The 18745-nt window shown below is 39.2% G+C and overlaps 1 protein-coding gene across 3 annotated transcripts in view; it reads left to right on the top strand.

Annotated features, from left to right (window-relative positions):
• SULF2 (sulfatase 2) overlaps positions 1 to 18745 on the top strand; it is a 169809-nt gene that overhangs the window by 136087 nt on the left and 14977 nt on the right. For all 3 annotated transcript variants that reach the window (XM_075517573.1, XM_075517572.1, XM_075517574.1), the window contains 4 exons: positions 2254 to 2382; positions 3334 to 3390; positions 4116 to 4245; positions 14397 to 14604. In XM_075517573.1, the coding sequence (XP_075373688.1) occupies positions 2254 to 2382; positions 3334 to 3390; positions 4116 to 4245; positions 14397 to 14604 (524 nt within the window). The remainder of the gene's footprint in view (positions 1 to 2253; positions 2383 to 3333; positions 3391 to 4115; positions 4246 to 14396; positions 14605 to 18745) is intronic.

Below are 18745 nucleotides of genomic sequence, written 5' to 3'. Positions count from 1 at the left end.
TATAAAAAAAGAGTCTGATTCCATTTGCTGGTTAAATTCACTGATTCACAATATTAGTAGGCACAAAAATGTTAAATTCTGTAGATACTGCACTGTGTGTCTAATTTATTTACAGCAGTTATGCATGTGAAATAAACAATATTACTTCTTCAAAGAGCAGGGCAGGGATTCCTCAGGTGGAATTAAACGTATTACCTGAACGCTGAAAGAAGTTTGTCTGCAGCAGCACAGAATTTCAAATGAGCTGGATTAGCCTTCTAAGAACATGCTCTCTTTCACTTCAACTGCAGTTTTTGGTCTTACTGGAGAGACAATGCTGATATGGCCCAAGTGGACTGAGCTAGTTTTTCTGCAACATGCAATGCTAGAGCCCTGCCACCTCATGTCTGTTCCAGTTCAAGGATCTTTACACCCAGACATATGTAAAAGCTGTGAAACCTTCCCACTGAATTTTCAGTGGCTTCTGAAGGTGAAAAAAATGTTTCTGTTAGAATCAGAGGAGTCAGCCTGACAGACTCTAACAGAACAGAGCCCATCACAGTACAACAAATAGGAAGAACAGGATAAAAACCTTGGAGGGGGAATATATCAGATAATAAATTGATCCTCCCTTTCAGCCTGATTTTCTTTAAATGGTAGAACTTCAATCATCCATGTTTTGCGTGAACCTTATGTTTTTCCTGCAGAGTAATTGTCATGACTCCCTTTTGATACCAACGAAGATTTAATAGCAGTCACTGTAGCAAGTCATTACTAAGCTCTCATTTCTGTTACCAAATATGCTACACCACAATTATTAGTAATTAAAATCAAATTAGGTACATCAATTTAATTCATCATCCATGCTCTTGTCAGTGCCTGTTTGCTCGCTCACTCAAAAATGTAGTAATTTTTAAATGGTGTCTCATTAATTAGTGTGAATTTAGCAGCTTTCTTCTGTCCTGTATTTTGAGCTAGAATTCTGCACTGACATGTATAGCAGCCCATCTGGTCCCATCCTTCCTTTGTGCCTGCAAATCATAGCACGATGATTCTTTATGTTCAGTGCTGTAGAAGACTCTCTGTATAGCAGTATGCTCGCCCCCCCCCCCCCCCCTTTTAAGAAATTGAGTGCCTTCCTTGATTTTTTTTAAAGAAATAAAGAAAAGAAATAGTACACAGCTGATAAACAGTATGTATGTATGTAATATTGTGAGTAATTACACAACACTGTCATAGACATATTTGAAATAAGTTTGTAAGGTTCAACATAAACTGAAAACACTTTTGCAAAACCAGACCCATAGTAAAACCAAGTCACATGATTAGAAATTTGGGCATTCATTTAGCTACTGAATGCCAGGCTGTGCAACTAGATGCTTTGATCCATGAACTCACTCGTATTTAGCTGTGGCAGTTCAAGGGATTTGGGAATAGGAGCTGTCTGTACTCCTCTGGAGTTGATGCCAATGTTTTAACCAAATTTGAAGTCAATTTAAGTTCAAATATTGTCCTGTTAACTGTGGTGGCTGAGGAGCATATGCCACTACTCTGCTAAGTAACAGGGCATGGCTGTTTCTAAGTGTTTGCAGAATGGATAACTGCGCACTTGGGAAAATTGATATTATTTCAATTAAAGCTGTGCTTCTATTCCCCCCCCCCCCCCATCACTGCTTCCTCTCTGCTTTTTCTTTCCTGATCCCTTTCCTTTTTTTGTCTCACAGTCTACATTAACAGCAACTTTTAGTCATTTACTGTAGCGTCTAGCAATATATTTCTCCTCATGTTCTCTTCAGAACATGCTTGTTGTGGTATCAGCTGAGGTACTTATCTCTATACTATATTTTGAAACAGATAAAGCATGTGCTACCTGCCAAATCTACTTTTTAATAAAGTCGTCAGTGTATTTGGCAGATGTTTTGATTCTATAAGACACCCAAGGAGTTTTTCCAATGCTTTCTCATGTTTTGAAAGACTTCTGAACCCTCTCTTGCAATAATTAACTAGCTTTGCCTTATAAACCACTTTGCTTTCCCAAAAATGCTCTGTGCTAAAGTTTTAAATCTTCATATTAGTCCCTCTTGAGGTTATGCAACTTACCTATATTTTACATTTTAATTCCCTTCATGGAAAGGAATTGGATTGTGTCCTCTTTTCTTCTTTGCAGATGTCACAAAATAAGCCTTTTCAGATCCCTGGTCTCTGTGGAAGAGCTGGAGTTGCTTGGTATAATTGCATAGACTTTAAACCAAGTTCTCGTATATGTTTTTTCAGGAATCCTCACATTGTGTTGAATATTGATCTCGCACCTACAATTCTAGATATTGCTGGATTGGATATTCCGTCTGATATGGATGGTAAATCCATTCTAAAGCTTCTGGATTCTGAGAGACCAGTGAATAGGTAAGAAATGGAAATATGCGTGTAAACATGTATGTGTTTGTACAGGAGACTGAGCAAGTATTCAGCAACATGCAGCAAATTTAAAGGAAAAAATAATAAAATTACCATCTATATGAGTACATAATTCACTGGAAAATCTAGAGACCTATTTGGCAATATGTGACTGACTTCAGTTATTTATTTTAATTTTGTCAGGTTCATATACTAGCTATATGGCATATATGGCATTTGCATACACTAAATGTAATCTGTGTAGCAGTGAGAGGGCTACACATGAAGGTCTTTAGCTATATGAGTTATAGATTTTAAATGTCTCTGTGGCATCATTTGTAGCAAAGCATTTCATATTGAATAAATTTTAGAATAATTGAGTTGAAAGGGTTGGTTATGTATCAGACTGTAATATAAAGACAGGCTAGCACTCGGAATTGCACCATTATTATTTGAGACCTTCCATCAATACTTTCATTGGAAAAAGACTGAGGAAAATAATTAGACTGCATGCTTGCTAGAGAAATCAGCAGGAAAAGGGAATAAGGAGATTTGCTTTACAAGTAGTTGGGTGGAGGGAGAGGGAGAAAGGAGCAGCTGCTTTAGAATAGGATACTGTGGGGGTAGTGTGCAGGTTAAGAGCCCAAACTTGAGTCAGGAAATCCTGATTTAATTTGCGATCCTTTGTGATCAAGGACAATTCAGTTAATCCTCTGTGTTGAAATAGTTGTACTGTGTGAATCTGTTGTGGATTTTGTCCCTGTGAGAACAAATCTGTCCTATGTTTGTTCATGATTTGCACTGGAGAGGCATATGTGCCTGCTTCGTAAAGCTGGATGTCCCCTTGTGCAGTTATATGTAATGTTTCTCATCGGAATTGGAGGTGGGAGAGAAAACTGGGGCATGACTTGATTACTGGTTTTGTGAGAATTGCTTCTTCCTCTCCTCATTTCCTCCTAGGTTCCATTTAAAGAAAAAGATGAAGGTGTGGAGAGACTCGTTCCTAGTGGAAAGAGGGTAAGGAAAGTGTTAATCACAAAGGCCAGTCTTTTTAAATAGAAGGATACTGAATAGCTAAAGCCAAAGCAGCACTCTACCACAGACCTAAAGCCATTTAGCTGTGCCAGCAGGGACACGGCTGCAGTATGCCTAATGGCAGTGATTGTGTGATAGGAGGGAATGTATGGCCTTTGCCTCCAGCCTGCATAAATGTGCTGTTGGGGTGGGGGAAGGGGAGTTTTACTTGGATTGAGAGATGGAAAGGCATCCCATTTTTCTTTCAGCTGCTGCCCCCCCCGCCCCAACCCTCCTGCTTGTATCATGGGAGTATGAATAACCTTTCCTCTCTGCGTATTCATCTGGTGGCCGTTCCCTCTATGCCTCTGCGCCTTAATACGTAACATGGGGCACGAAGGGTTTGCAAAGTGCAGCCCTGTAGAGTGAGGAGGATACGGTCTCTTTGTATCGACTGCTGTTACTGCCTGCCAATCAGACATGAAACACACTGTCTTGGTTTTGTATGTTTTTGTATGCTTCCTGAGAGCATGATGTGAATAACTTGTGTGTTATCGGAGATGATGATAAGTGCTAGCTTCTGCTGGACTGTTAAGTTTTGGCCACCAGTGATGCTGTGGACTTGGCAGATAACCTACTCCTCTGAGCCTTTTCAGCAAACTGTATGTATATCTTGGAATTAATATTAATGCAAAAATAAATCTTTTTCTTTCTTTTTTCTTTTCCAGTAAACTACTGCATAAGAGGGAGAATGAGAAGGTAGATGCCCAAGAAGAAAACTTTCTACCCAAATACCAGCGTGTGAAAGACCTCTGTCAGCGAGCTGAGTATCAAACAGCTTGTGAACAGCTTGGCCAGGTAGGGCATTGTACCCTGACTGAAAGCAAGCAGTTGTAGGTGGGCTAAGCTGAACACCTTAACTGTGACAATGTCCTTCACCTTGTCATCAATGCCAGCTTATAAATCAAATGGCTCATTCTGTGGCCTTTGCTCAAAACCGTATTACAGCATTTATCAGACTGACTGTCAGTCAGGAAGTTGCTGATTCAAGTACCTCTGTATTGATTCCTGACTACTGTTAAGAGAACTGCCTAGCCTGTTTTAACATTTTATTCCCCAAATATAATGTGGTTTGGGATTCATTAGTGATGAGAAGCTACAATGAACCTAACAGATTGGCCTCATCCAAATACATATAGCTCCCTTTGCTTTGAATTCTTAATTTAACTCATTTTGTTGTTATTATTTGGAATTGCATATAATAATGGGAAACTAACACTCTGTGAACTCAATATATCCCTCCTCTTAAAAATATACTATGAAAACACACATGCAATTATGACTGCAGGCAGTCTGTGTGTATATGGGCACAAAGCTCACTGATTGTGTGTCATTTCTTTTGTTGTTACATAACTGTTCTGGGCAGATATGAAAATATGTTAACTTTCAATCCAAGTTATGTAGAAGAAATTCAGGAAAAAAAATTTAGAGTAGTATCAATACATGGTCTTGGCGCAGGAGAAGGTTTTGCAAATTTACCAGAGCAATGCAAAGGCATAGAAAAGCTATCTCCAGCAGCTCCACTCCTGGGGAGATTTCCCCACTCTTGGGGGAATTTTCATCTTCTGGGAACATGGCAAAATTGACTCTGTGCCATTGCTTTCTCATCCAGGTACCAGTCAGAGTACCCTCTTCCAAGGACTGTAACACATTCTGCCTGTGGACATGTGGACAAAGGGGTGAAGGTAGATGGGTCCACATGCTAATGTGTCTGTTATTAGACTGGCATTACCTCATATCCTGCAGCTCAGAGGGCTGTCAGAATAAGTCAGTCTGTGGAATATAACCATTCTTGCAGACATGATCTGAATGTCTTACCAAGGCTATAGTCAGTAATGGGCTACTCAGGCTACAGTAGTTCATTTTCTACTGTCGGAGGCCAGACTCCCTGCTTCTGGCTCTACCGATAATGTAGTTCAGTGCACCTGTGAAATGAGTCCATTGTTCCTTAGGTGTTTGGGTCCAATTTATATGTATAAGCATTTTCCAGATGCTCTTTTCTTCCTGTGGCTTCTTTGTCAGATTTAGTAGAGAGGGAGATTATAATGTCCTGTTCTTCCTAAGAACACTGAACTGCAGTAGTTTATTGTCATCAGATGCCTTGAGCTGAAATTTTAGATGGGTGGGAGCAAGCCATTGTTTTTTGAATTTGCAATGTTCTTTGAGAAGCTGGGGGAAAAGTCATTGTTTCTGCTACAACATCATCCAGTAAGTAGTTTGGGGAAATACAGCTTTTCTTTTTCCATCAGTATTTTCCCTTTGAGAGAGGTTTCAACTTTTTCCTTTTGTCTTCATCTTCCCAATTATTTTGAACATTATTGTAAGAACAGAGGGGAAAAGGGACTTTCCAAGTCCATGTTGTCACTGAAGCTGTCTCTTTGCATAAGGTAACTTAGCTACATTCAGACTTTCTTACTCTAATTACCACATGTCTCAGTTATGGAAGAAGGAGGGAAGGCCCTGTATTGTCTACACGCATTCACAGGCTTATGTTTTCTTCCATGGATAATAAAATATCTTTGACATCTGTAAGAAGTGGGCATAAAATGTCAACTCAGTACTCGGAATTGCCAATAAATTCTGAAGTGAAGGTGTGCTAATAAGAGATGCGTGTGCTGCATCCTCATTGTCAGGAGACAGAGAGAAGAAGAATTGTTTTGAGCAGTTCAGTCAGACGTAATTGGAAGTGATAGGATGAAATTGAGCAAAAAAGAAATTTAAGTTGGACATCAGGAAAAATTGCCTAACAATCAAGTCAATTAGAGTCCGGGAAGGGCTCTCAAGGGAGTCTCAGTCCATCTAACCCCTGCTCTAGAGAATATGTCCTAGTAGTCTGTCTAGACAGCAGGAATAGTGGGAGATGAATGCGCTTATTTGAGGATAAATTGTGTCTAAATATGGGTGCACCCAAAAGTCTTTTGCAAGTGAAGCAAGACTAACTTCTCAAATGACAAATGGGTGTTGTCTGTTTGCTGGTGCTGTTCACAGCTCTGCATAATAAGTAGAATGAGCCCAAATAAGTAACATACCACTGCCTTGAGGGAGTTTATAGTATATAGATACAGTGATTATTTAGCAGATGTCTCCTGATCCTGCAGGACACTTTATTATTGTGCATTTAACAGTATCTGAAGTGTTCAGTGGAAAAGGTGAATTTTCACATCCTGATGCAAAGATGAAGAGAAGTCTGGGTCAGAATTAGGTGAAAGCTTGCTAAAGTCATTGGGACTCTTTCTTTTGACTTAAGCAGGTTTTGAGGACCTGCTATTCCATGCACAGAGAAGTCTGAGCAGTGCCAGGGAATCTGAAGTGTGAGCAAGAGATGAGAAGCACAAATGGAGGACAAAGACTCAGAAGGGGAGTGAATGAGAAGAGACAAGGACAGAGCTTTGAGTAAAGGAGAGGTGAAGAAAGCTTTGAATGTGAGATGGAGAATTTGAAATTATGCTTTGTGAGCGTGCAAGTTTGTGAATACAGTTCTATCACCACAAAATGCTCTTCCTTTGCAAATCTCTGTCACCCTCCTTGACCTATAATCGTTTTGATAAGAGAGCACCAGGATCATGGAGATGAGGCTATTCATGCTGTTTAAAACCTTGTTTCAGAGTCCATTATGTGGGATTTTTTGGCAACGCTAATATATGTAAATTCTTCTGAGTGTAATGGGAATCTGTGTGTTGCCATGTTTTCTTTTTCAGTTAGTAGGGTTTGGTCTGTGTTAGTTATTTGCATCCAACAAAGGGTGACTGTAGGCTCAGATGAAAGAGCAGCTCGGCATTTATATTCAAGGATTTAAAAGAGATGAGCTCTTTCTTCCCACATGAAATAAAAAACATTTATCCTAGTACCTAATGGCTTCCACACAAATTTTTTCTCTTCAGTGTAGTTCGACCTTTCATTCTAAACTGGCTGGTAAGTGGAAGCTGACCCAATTTTATCTGGCGGCCTGCATTAATGTGCTTTTGTGGAAGCCAATTATGATATCAGCATTGCTCTGTAGAGTATTCCCAGCAACTCCGCGGTATCATAACAACAGCTGCACAAAATCTCCCTCTAAGTCATTTGCCAACTTTGTGCACATTTGTTAAACATGCGATACCTGCAGTACTGCTGACTGCTATAGGGAATCTACGCTGTACATGTAAAAAAAAATTTTAAATAGTATTAGTTTTGTCTTTAGCAGGACCTGGCATAGTACAATAATATTGCTAACTTGTGAAGAAAAATGGTTGTCTGAATTCACATTATTTCCTTTTCAAATTCTTTTTATTTTCAAAGCTCTATTTATGTGCAAATCTGATACAAGTAGTATTTTCCTTTAAATAGCATTAGAAAATATTATTTTATATGACAGTTTTCACGAGGAGAACATTCAAAATGCAATAATTTGCACTTTGTTTCCTTCAGATGTTCTGCAAATGAAAGGTTTGATACAGTCTTCCCTCCGATTGCTTTGCGCTGTACCAGGATCATGAAGGGATGTTCTCTTTTGTAACTGTCATGAAGATCTCATAAGTAAAAGCACGTCCCGTACTCAATTGGTTCCCCCCAATTCTCTGCCATAGCATGGCATAGCAGTGATGAAAACTGTTCTGATCAATGTGTGCTTTCCTACAGCAATTCATAAGTGGCACTTCTAGTTTATACTCCTGCCACCATAATCATCATTAGCCATTGCCTAGTGCCAAGGGTGGAGCAGTAGAAAAAATTCCTTACATTTTCTCCTTTTCCTGAGGGCACTGTAGCTTGAACTTACATTAGCCGGACCTAGGAAACTAAGTCAGGTTTTGTAAGGAATTCCTTTAAAAACTGGGAAGAAAGTTTTTGATCTGTGTATCTTTTGTGGTTGTCCAGTTCTTTTGTACCTAGCAGAGATATCCTGAGGTTACTAAAGAATTTAGGTTCTGTTGATAAGTGAAGCATATCAAGCCAGCTAGAATCCAGATAATTTTAATAGCGCATTGGGCAGATCTTTAGCGTTCCTGAATTCCAGTGCAAGTTGCGTGTGCTCAGCAACTTTCAGGATCCAGTTCTTAATCTGTGATGGCAACAAGAAATGACTTGTTGGTAACTTCATACATTAAAAATTTTATCAGCCCTCAAACTGGTAACATTAGGAGGCAACAAACTATGAAAATTAAAATAGTGATGATTTATTAAGGGCTGTTATTCAAGGATTGTATTCCTTATCAGGAATTATAATTAACAAAACTGTTTTCCTCCTTTAGCCAGAAATAGCCTATAATGATTTCCAGAGGCTATTTTACTTATAGGATTTTTTGCTTGTTGTTGCTTCGCAAAACCAAGAAATTTGCATCTCTTGTTAACTGAGATTTTTAAACTCCTTGTCATTATGGTAGTGGATGTTGCAAGTAGCTTGCCAAAATCAGTACCAACATTTAATAAAACCACCAAATTTTTCAAATATCCTGACATGAGTAGTAGTGTAGTTTACTTCAAAAGACAATGAGCTGGAGGTCAGGAGACTGGCTTCAATCTCAGAACTGTTACAGACTCGATGTGGGACCTCAGACAAATCAATTCCCCTTTTGGTGCTGCTGGTTTTTTCCTCCACCACTAATGTAATTTCTGCTTAGGCTGCACTTGCTCCTTAGCTTCTGCAGTACCTAACACAGCAGCTGGGACCATTTGATGCCACAATCCAATTATTATGTTAATAATACATGAATTATATAATTTTAATCTTAAATTTAGCTGAATACTTGATTTTTCATTTGAGTGTTAGTTGATTGTCCCACCTGCCTCACTTCAGCTACAGTTTGGGGCATTAAAACCCCTCCAAATTTTCTGACAATAAATTGTTCATCCATCTTATAATTTTGAGGTTTGAGTGATATATAGTGTTTGACAACTGAAATTGAGCTGAGAGCCCAGAGGTCCGATTCTGCAAAAATCATGAGCTAGTGTAATGAAATAACGTCCAGTTGGAATGAAGACCAGGCAGTGCTATTTATGTACTGATGACATGATAGAGGAAACTAGACTCATCCTTTGCCAATGGATAAATTGGAAGAGGGTGTGGGGGAGAGGAACAAAAAAACCCCAACAAAAATGTTAAAAGATTAAGAAAAGAATACCTGTGGGGAAGAGCTACGGAACTGGGCATATTAAGTCAAAAAAATAGCTGAGCAGAGAGGAATCTGTCTGTATGAATCTAAGAGATGCTATGCAGAAGACATGAGCCAATTCCTTTCAGTCAACAAGAATAGAGTAGTAATGTGTATGAGACAAACAATGGGAAATTCAGGTTGACTATTTCCTGAAACGTGTAACATCTGAGCGGTAGGACAAGCCACCAGGAAAAGCAGTAGAACTACTTCTTGTAGAGAAGGGGCTTGTGTCTCTCTCTGGATTTTGCTGTTTTGTCCTCATTAGCCCAATAAAAAAATAATACAAGGAGCAAACCAAAGCAAAGGAGAAGAGCTAACTAAACTGTAACTTCCAGTGTTTCATACTAACTAAACTGTAACTTTTTTCATACAAGAAAAAACATATCCTGACTACCCATAAATTAATTTAGACTGGAAGTTAGAATATTTCTAGGCATTAAAGAAGTTTGTCTCTAGCTCACCATCCAATGTGGCAGCAAGGATGGGATTCAGAAAGCATCCGCATAAACTAAAGAAGATGGATATTGCTGAAGTGTTGTTGTCGGGTTGCTGGCAGGGACAGAGGACTTTATTATCCTGCAGAAACTTTGATTCCTAGAGCCTATATTCCTAAAACTGTTAGGGAGGGAGCCTTGCTGGCAGCTAACTGATCAGACAGCTTCACTTTTCACTTCTCTGTAAAAGGGAATGGAATCTCTTTCGCTTAACAAAAAGAGGAGCTGATGAGACACAGCATGATGATTTAGGGCTCCACTCTGAAAGCTGTATGTTTCAACTGGAATCTTTTCTTAGCAAGGCTTGTGTGATCAGCCCTTTTCCCCCAAAGAAAACAATGTCAATTGAGAGAGATTCACTGAGGGAAATGAGTGAATTGTAGGAAAAAATCCTACAGGGAAGGTCACGGCTATTTATTTCTGATTGGGGCCTCAAGTAATGACTTTGAATTAACATCTGTGATTGCTGTAGCTGTAAGAAGACATTGATGTACAATAATGCAAAAACCACTTCATGGTGATGGGGGCTGTGAAGGAAATAATGGGGTTTTGACACACAGAAAAATACAACATGTCTTTTTCTTCTAAGGGGTCATTTGCATGTTCAAGGTGAATAGTGTTACCGGAGGGAAACAGGGCATCTGTTCAGTCTACAACTGCTGCTGTTAAGATTCATGTTTCATAGATATTGAAGTCCTAATTTACTCTTGTTGATACATATAGCAGGTAGTTTGGGCTGGAGGGGAGAATATATGTTACAAAGTGTCCTTTTTTTGCCTTTGCAGGTACCTTTGAAGAAGATTTCTGTTCAGTAGCACTAATTTCTCCATTAAACTAAAGCCCAGACTCTTCTGCTTTGCGCACAAATAACTGAGTAGCATGTGTTGTGCAGTGGGAGGTAGGGTAGAGGACGGAGTAGAAGTGTTAGAACAAGCCCAGCACAGTAGGTGGCAGAAAGCACAAGCACAGCAGCTAACTTGGTCTGCCTGAAAATGGTGGGAAATCTCCAGCTGGAACAGCTTTAATGATTAAATGAGGTGTCTGGAAAGTTTTGCACAATGTGAGCTTGATGGACTTCAGGACGTATTGCAAAAGCCATTTATTTGATGGCTTGAGTAGCTGTTCTGCAAGGCTTTGCAGGAGGAAAGATGAGTTCTTCCTTTAGAGTTTTGATATGAGCTGGGATGAAGATTGTGAGGGAGTTTGGGTTTTCCACTGACTTTTAGTTTGTGTTAAACTGCCCTCCCTTTCAGGACTTAGCTCTTGTGAGATATTACAAGCTATAGGACTTGAATTAGGAACACATCTTTAAGGTCTAATGAAGAAAAGACCTGAAAAGTTAGGGGCAAGTGGTGAACTAAGGGCACTTTGTTTTCTTGAATGGTTGAGTCAATCCACTATTTATACGTAATTGTGTTTTGCTGCTGGGTGGTTATCATTCGTACCTGTGAGCCAAAGTATCTCTGGGGCACTCTGGAGTTCTTCATATAGGGATTTAATTATTTAAGTGATTACCTCCTACAAAATATTTTAGTTGCTTCCAGGCTTTGACACAGGTTTCTGCATGATGGTATGCTGTGCACTAGAAACCAATTTAAAAGGTCAGAATTCACAATGTTTAAAACTTCTTGACTGTCAAGCAGATGTTTTCACAGTTCCCTTGCAATTACTGCCCTTTTTTCCTAAGTTTGAAAGCATCCTGTGGAAATGACTGCAACTGATATAGCTCTGATATTGAGCTAGAGAATTTGTGTTTGTACTTACAAGCAGACCAAGGGTAAGTTGTTGAATCCCAGACACATTCACACATGTGCCCATATCTGTTTTGGGAAAAAAGTAAAAGCTGGAGACTTTTCTCCCCCACCATGTTCAATGTTTGCTTCTGAAGTCATTTGCGTAGTTCTGCACTGCAGTCGTTCAGCAGTGGGCCTGTTAATGCATACAGTGTGCCCTTCCAGCAAAGCCTTTAAGATGTTTTCACTGTAGCATACAGCTGCCTTGGAAAGATTTAAACTGCACCAAAAATTAAAGGATTTTTTCCAGTTCACCTGGAGGGGAAAAATCAGCATCACTTTCTTGACAGGAGATGAAAGAAATAGAGAAAAGTATTTTTGGGCCACACATCAGAGCACTTATTTACAATAGTTCTCATCATGGCATTTAACTTGCTCTCTGTTGAATCTTCATTTTTCATGTATCAGACACCTACAGCATAGAGCTCTACTGAGCAGAAAATGCAGTTTGTTCATATATTTTCAAAAATAAGATTCAGATGAATTGAAATGGGAAACAGCAACAAACATTTTTACATCTTTTTTTCACTGTGAAAGAAACTGTTGCTTATTCTAGTAAAATAACTTTTACTTCAAACCTCAGTCTGTGCATCAATTGAAGTTAGGCATTTATAAAAAATAATAAAAAAAAGACTCAGTAATTTATTCTTCAAAGGTTATTTTTGTTCTACACCCCATCTAGGTAAATGTGACCTGCTTTACAGATGAAGACAGTCATGCAAAGATGTCTGATTCCAATGTCTTATTGTCAGTCTCATTCATTGTCTGTTGTCTCATTGATTTCCGATGATTCCTTGTGCTGAAAGTTAAGCCAGGTTTATCTGCATCAGTGCAAGGCTTGGATGATACAGGAGGTTGGACACAATATGTGTACCTAAGAAGTAATTACAGCTCAGGAGACCTGGCATCCAATTGTCTGAGGAAATAAGTGGACACACCATAAAACTCTGATTGTTTTAAATGAGCGGATCTCCTGTGGACATAGATAAATCCACTGTAACTGGCCAGTTCACTTCTGACTCCTGTTAAATGCTGTATTATAAAAGCACAGTGATTTCTGTTTTCTTACTTCGCTGTCATGCAAACAATGGAGTGTATTTCAATGGAAAATGTAGGCTTTGTTGTCCTAGTCTGCGCGCATCTCTCTGTGGGAATTGAAGTGACTGAATCTCCCTTGTAGAGCTGCAGGCTGCTGTAAAATGTCATCTCACTTGGGAGCTGTTGCTGGTTTTCCTTCTGTTCTTTTATTTGGAAAATTCTCAATATTCCAGTGAGTCCTGGAGGCACAGACTTAGGATTTTGTAATAGGGAAAAAGAGGAACGCCGCTCAAAACTCAGCAAAAAGCTGAAGTGTTTCTGAGAGTCTCTCTTTAAAGCAGTAGCAACTGCTACTGTGAGGGTTTTTTATGTATCTCAAAGCCTAGCTCTGTAGCTAGTAGTGTGTTCATAAATAAAGGAGCAGGTGAAATAATTTTGTGATGTATCTGGGAAGTGGGTAAAACTTCTGTGCCGGATTGAAGGTGGCTAAACTCCCTTGCCTTTTGCACAGCTCTGACAGCAGCACAAAGGGAGCTATAAGCAAGTTACTTCAGGTTTTGAGTAACAGGAAGAACTGGAGATTTAGAGATGAGATTTTTCTCTGGTTTAAGTGGAAGAGGGGAGGGGGTTCTCACTTCACAGGCATCCAGTGCAGCTCACCATTGCTAGTTAAGCCCAAGGGTGTTGAATGGGAAAAGCTATTAAGAGAAACACTCAAGATAGAGATAAACTCGTCTAACTACAGACTTCCATAGCTGATCCAGTCATACTGACCCTTTTAAAGGTCAGTGAAGAGAAACAGGCGCTTCTGCAGGGCAATCTTTTTTCTTACCTTTTTTTATATGGCCACTTTAGGATGAAGTGAGTTATACCGTGCAAGTGAGTGTTCCTCGTCTTTGACTATAGAATGAATCTAGATACCCAGCTCAGACCAGATCTTTAAAGTAAAGGAATCCACAACTTGGATAAAATCATCCCACCATCAGGCATTTGAACTAGGAAAGAGAAGGAGACTTCTCCAAAAAATTTTTTCCCTTCTTGTAGAGTATGGGATGGGGCTGAGATTATATTCAGGCCTGGTGCTTGGTGCTGTTTTAATGGCATAATAGTGGCATAGATTCCTGCCAGCCTGAGAAACACACTTGCTGGTAGGCAAGGATTCTTTTCAAATCTGTGGATAAGGCTTGAATGTCCTTGCTTTATGCCACAGTTATGCTTCTTAAAATTGTCGCTTGTCACCTCCATGTTTTTAGCTATAGTACTGATTTTGTTAAGAAATTCCCATTGTTCTGCCTCCAAGAAACAAATGCAAGAGTGTTCCAAAGAGTTCCTGTTTTGTCTGAAAATGGAAGATTACAAAAAATCTGTTTTGGTACTGGGAGATAGATGAGCCTTAGCTTACTACAACAAGGAATCTCTGATAGATCACTGGAGCTGGCCATTAGACAAAGCACAGTTGGGACAGAGTTTTAATGACCAAATTTTTCTTCCAGAAATGGCAGTGTGTGGAAGATGCCAGTGGAAAGCTCAAGCTACACAAGTGCAAGGGAATGGCGAACTTGGCAGCTGCAGGCAACAGCAAAGGCACCTCCAATATTTTGCCCAAGTATTACAGCAGGAATAGTGAAGACTGCAGCTGTGAAGAGAACGAATACAAGCTGAGCCATGTCGGACGGAGAAAGAAACTCTTCTCCAAGAAAAGTAAGTGAACCCACTGTACCTTCTGTCTCTGCCTTAGAAAACTGTTATGAGTTTGTTCAGTAACACAGATAATTGTCTGATTTTCGTGGGCATTGAATTCTGTCAGCATATTTACTGTGTATCTACCTATGAAACAGTGTGCCTCTTATTGGGCAATCAGATTTGAAAATACCGCTGTCTGTAGGAAGAGGAGTGTTTTGATCCAAAATAGGGTCCTGTATTTATGTCTTTCAAAACTGGGAAATGCAGTACACACACTGGAGTAGTAGCACATCCTTACATAGGCCATGAAAGTTGAGCAGTGCTTTACAGCAAATACTCCAGTTTTCAGTAGGTACTGCAATGCCTGGGGCCGTTACTGCAGTGATTTATTTTTAATAAGGATGCGTGTGCTTTGTTACAGAAGCTGCTTGCTTCTAACATAATTTCCTTGCGCTCAGTCAGCAGAGACAAGGCTGACTTTTAACCAGACATCACATCCAAAGGGGATGACTCTGTTTCTAGTTTCCTTGGCACAGATCAGGTGCTTTTGCAGAAAGCCCATTCCACTGGCTCTCTATTAAACCTTAGTCAGACTAACATCTATATTTGAAGTACATAGTCTAATTATAGATTAAAGAGGCAAACAGCAGCACAGAATTATTATTCACATGTAATGTTTCTTTCGTCTCACTCCACAAATACAGAGCCTTAATTATTTAGCAGATTAGTCTTTCTGTATAATGACCTGGCACAAGCTTCAAACAGAGTTTAAATTGATTTTCTCCCATTATATTTGCCTTGCAAGCTGATTAGTACCTACTAAGCTAATTTTTAGTTGAAAAAAATTATTGGTTCCAGGATGAAATTACTCAACTATACTTGCTGTTTAAATATGTGGCACAGCAGATAATCTTTAAATAACACTAGAACTTGCAGTTCAATTAACTTTTTTTTTTTTTGAAGTCACGCAGAAGAAAGTTCAGTCATGGGGAGTCAAGTAACAGGAGTAGATCGAAGGCACTTAAATAAGAAGAGGAAAACAATTTAAGTGAGGGCAACATAATGCTATCTAATAATACTTAACACTTACTTAAGTACTTTTCATGTGTGTCATGCTTCCTAAACATTAACTAATTTTCACAACATCCAGAGGAGGTGGTTAAGTGTATAATTACCTTTGGTTTATGTATGAAGGAGGTTGAGGTAAAAAAAGTGAAGGTTGTTCCCTGTAGCAGAGGTGTCAGAATGGTGTTTTTTTCCCTATGTTCTGCTCAGAAGAGGCAGAGTTTATACTATAGCCTTCAGCTCACTTGCCTCATTGGCATAAACTGTAGCAGCATAATATAGGATCTTGACAATCATGTTCCCATTGCTTGTGTCTTGAGTAAAATAATTGACTCCACAGATGCTTTGTTTGTCCCTCTGCCCACATCCAGGGTGTGCCATACAGTCGATGAGGTTAGCTTGGACCTATTGACACAGACTCTTTGATTTGGTGTTGGCTATTCTTTTACATGCACTTACCTAATAAATCGCACACTGGACGCAAATGAGCACAAAGCAATACAAGTCAAGGTAACATACCAAGGTTTTTCTAAACAGCTTACCTAGAAAGCTGGCTCACTGGATTGTGAATGGTGAGAGGGTGACCTGAATACTGATGATGTGTATTTGGATTTTTATGACCTGTTTCATGAGACTTGGGATAAAGCGCAATCTGTGCTGGGTTGCATAGTTCTGAGGGCATCTTTGGGGTCTGCTACTTGGAATTGGATGAGTGCATGGCATCATACTGCTGCCCTACTTGAACGTCAGTAAATGCTATTCATCAGATTGAACAACAGCTAAATAGAAAATAGAAGTTTCAAACTGGACTAGGGTCACATCCGCATGAATGCTTTAGTTCACAGCAATAGTGTAGTTTTGAAGGAAACACCCTGATCACTCCCTTCTATCATGCACAAGAGAGATGGATTTGCAGAGCAATTTTGACGGATTCTAATCTACAGTCATTTGCAGAAAAACTAAATTGGATGCCCTGCTTCTAGGGTGCGTCAAGTGTGTTGCAAACCGTGATGGGGGTATGAGAATTGGTCTCTTAGAAAGATTAAAACCAATCATGTGTACTGAGAACATGTGCTCTAAAAGACCAGAATAAATTGCTGATAGAAGGGCTGAAGCACCAAATGTTTTGATAAAATAATTACTTTCTAATGTAGGCATGGTCTAGACCCATTGTCAGGTGCACTGATGCATTTAGCAGGCAACAATGTTTTCTAAATTGAGTCGATTCAGTTGCAAAACAGGGTCATGTCATGTACATGCCATTTGGGCCATGTACAAATACACAACTCACCTGCAAAGCTCTCACATGCTAGAAACACGTAAGCATTACTATTCGGTATATCTGGGTTGGGGTGTCAGGAATGTTTGCATTTGTGTGTCCTCTTTATTTTCTTTAATATGTTTTTATTTTTGTAAGAAAGATTAAACAAAGCTTTGCAGTAGGAAGAAAGTTTAAAGTAGTAGTGAGCACTTAAAATCTTTGGCTGTGTTGTGGTCTATTATGTTTTTCTTGCTGTGGATTTGATCTCCTCCTCCTGTGATGAACAAGTGCATGTGATTAAAGGAGCTATTAAGCTGCATGAAGAGAAATGATGATAGGCCACACAGATTTGTAAACAACAAACAGAAGTGTGTACAAAGGGGCTAGTGCTTTTTTATTCCAATTTTCATGTCATTTGTTTTTCTTTTGATATAGTCTCAATGTTGGAGCAAAATGACCTTTGTTATTAAAAAAAACAAGACCCAAACCTGAACATCAGCTACTTTAAAGATAATGCATTTGAAGTATAATTTTTAATGGCAGTTGTGAGAAACTGCATGTAAGGATGTAAGAAAGGGGTTTTTTGTTTATTTTTTTCCTCTTTGAAATATTTAAGGACACAGATTCAAAATAAGATTTCTAGAAATCCCATGGTACATAATGCCCAAGGAAAAACACCTCTAAACCTTTATCCGTATTTCTAGACATGAGATATTTTCAAAAATTGGACTTTGAAGTGCCTAATTTTACTTTGGTGTTATAGAAAAAAATGCTTCTTCTCTACAAAATTCTGGAAAATATATAGACATTACTGGGAAATGTCAAGCAGGAATTCATGAGGCTAGTGGTGAATATTTTCCTTGTGGCACATGTAGAAGCAGAATCCTTGCATACTGGCTTGTTCTATCGTCATTGTGATGCTGGAAAATACATCAGATCCAAAATACCTACGTAGGGTAAGTGTCAACAGGGAAGACCAAGAGTTCTCTGTCTTCTGCAGTGCTCCTGCTGAGCAGTCATGCTCCTGTTTTGGGGAAATTGCCATACAGTAGTTACAGTTGGTTACAGTCTTCTCAGTTATCCCTGAGAGAACTATCATTTCCAAATGATCTCAGTGTTAAATCATGAATTTGGCGGCTGCAAAAGAAGTAATAAGGCTTGAGTGATGAAGATGTAAGGAGAGTTAAATATAAACCTGAAGGCTGGGTATGTTTATGTCAGATATGAAGTTTATGGTTTTATAATACAACATTGCTTTGCTTTATTCTGTTGGATAATAATTTTGGATACTGCAGTTCATGCTTTCACTAGACAGTGTTGAAAGCTGAGATGCTACCAAAAAATAGTTGTAAAAAATCAGGTGTGTTTGAGACTCTAGACTGTCTGGGGAAATCTGGACCAGAACAGTGTACTTCTTTTCAGGCTCCAGCGAAGACAAGCATGCTTGTCAAGTGGTCCAAGGAGACACAGCTGGATGAGCGGGGCACTGAAACGTAGTTAGCTTTCTTAGGCTTAAATTTCTCTGGACTCCATGTCCAGACTTGATTCTGAGGATGCAACTTTTCAGCAGTACCATCTATAAGACAGCTGGCTTCTGTAAGACCAGAGGAAGAGAGCCATCAGGACACATAGAACTTACCAAAGCCAAACTTTAATAACTTGGAAAAGGGAGTATAGGTGTTTTGAGCCAAATATTTAAGAGCCTTAAGATCTACTTTGTTTGTGGGTTGGGTACACAGGTAAATGAATTGGAGAGTAAAACTTAAACTTGAGGGAGGATCGACTAATGTGTAATTAGACATTGGTATTTATGCCTGCAGTGCACTTTGCAGG

Source organism: Mycteria americana, chromosome 14, assembly GCF_035582795.1.
Source record: "Mycteria americana isolate JAX WOST 10 ecotype Jacksonville Zoo and Gardens chromosome 14, USCA_MyAme_1.0, whole genome shotgun sequence".
Classification (NCBI taxonomy): domain Eukaryota; kingdom Metazoa; phylum Chordata; class Aves; order Ciconiiformes; family Ciconiidae; genus Mycteria; species Mycteria americana.
Note: the sequence above shows the minus strand (reverse complement) of the source record. Positions and strands in the feature narration are given on the sequence as shown.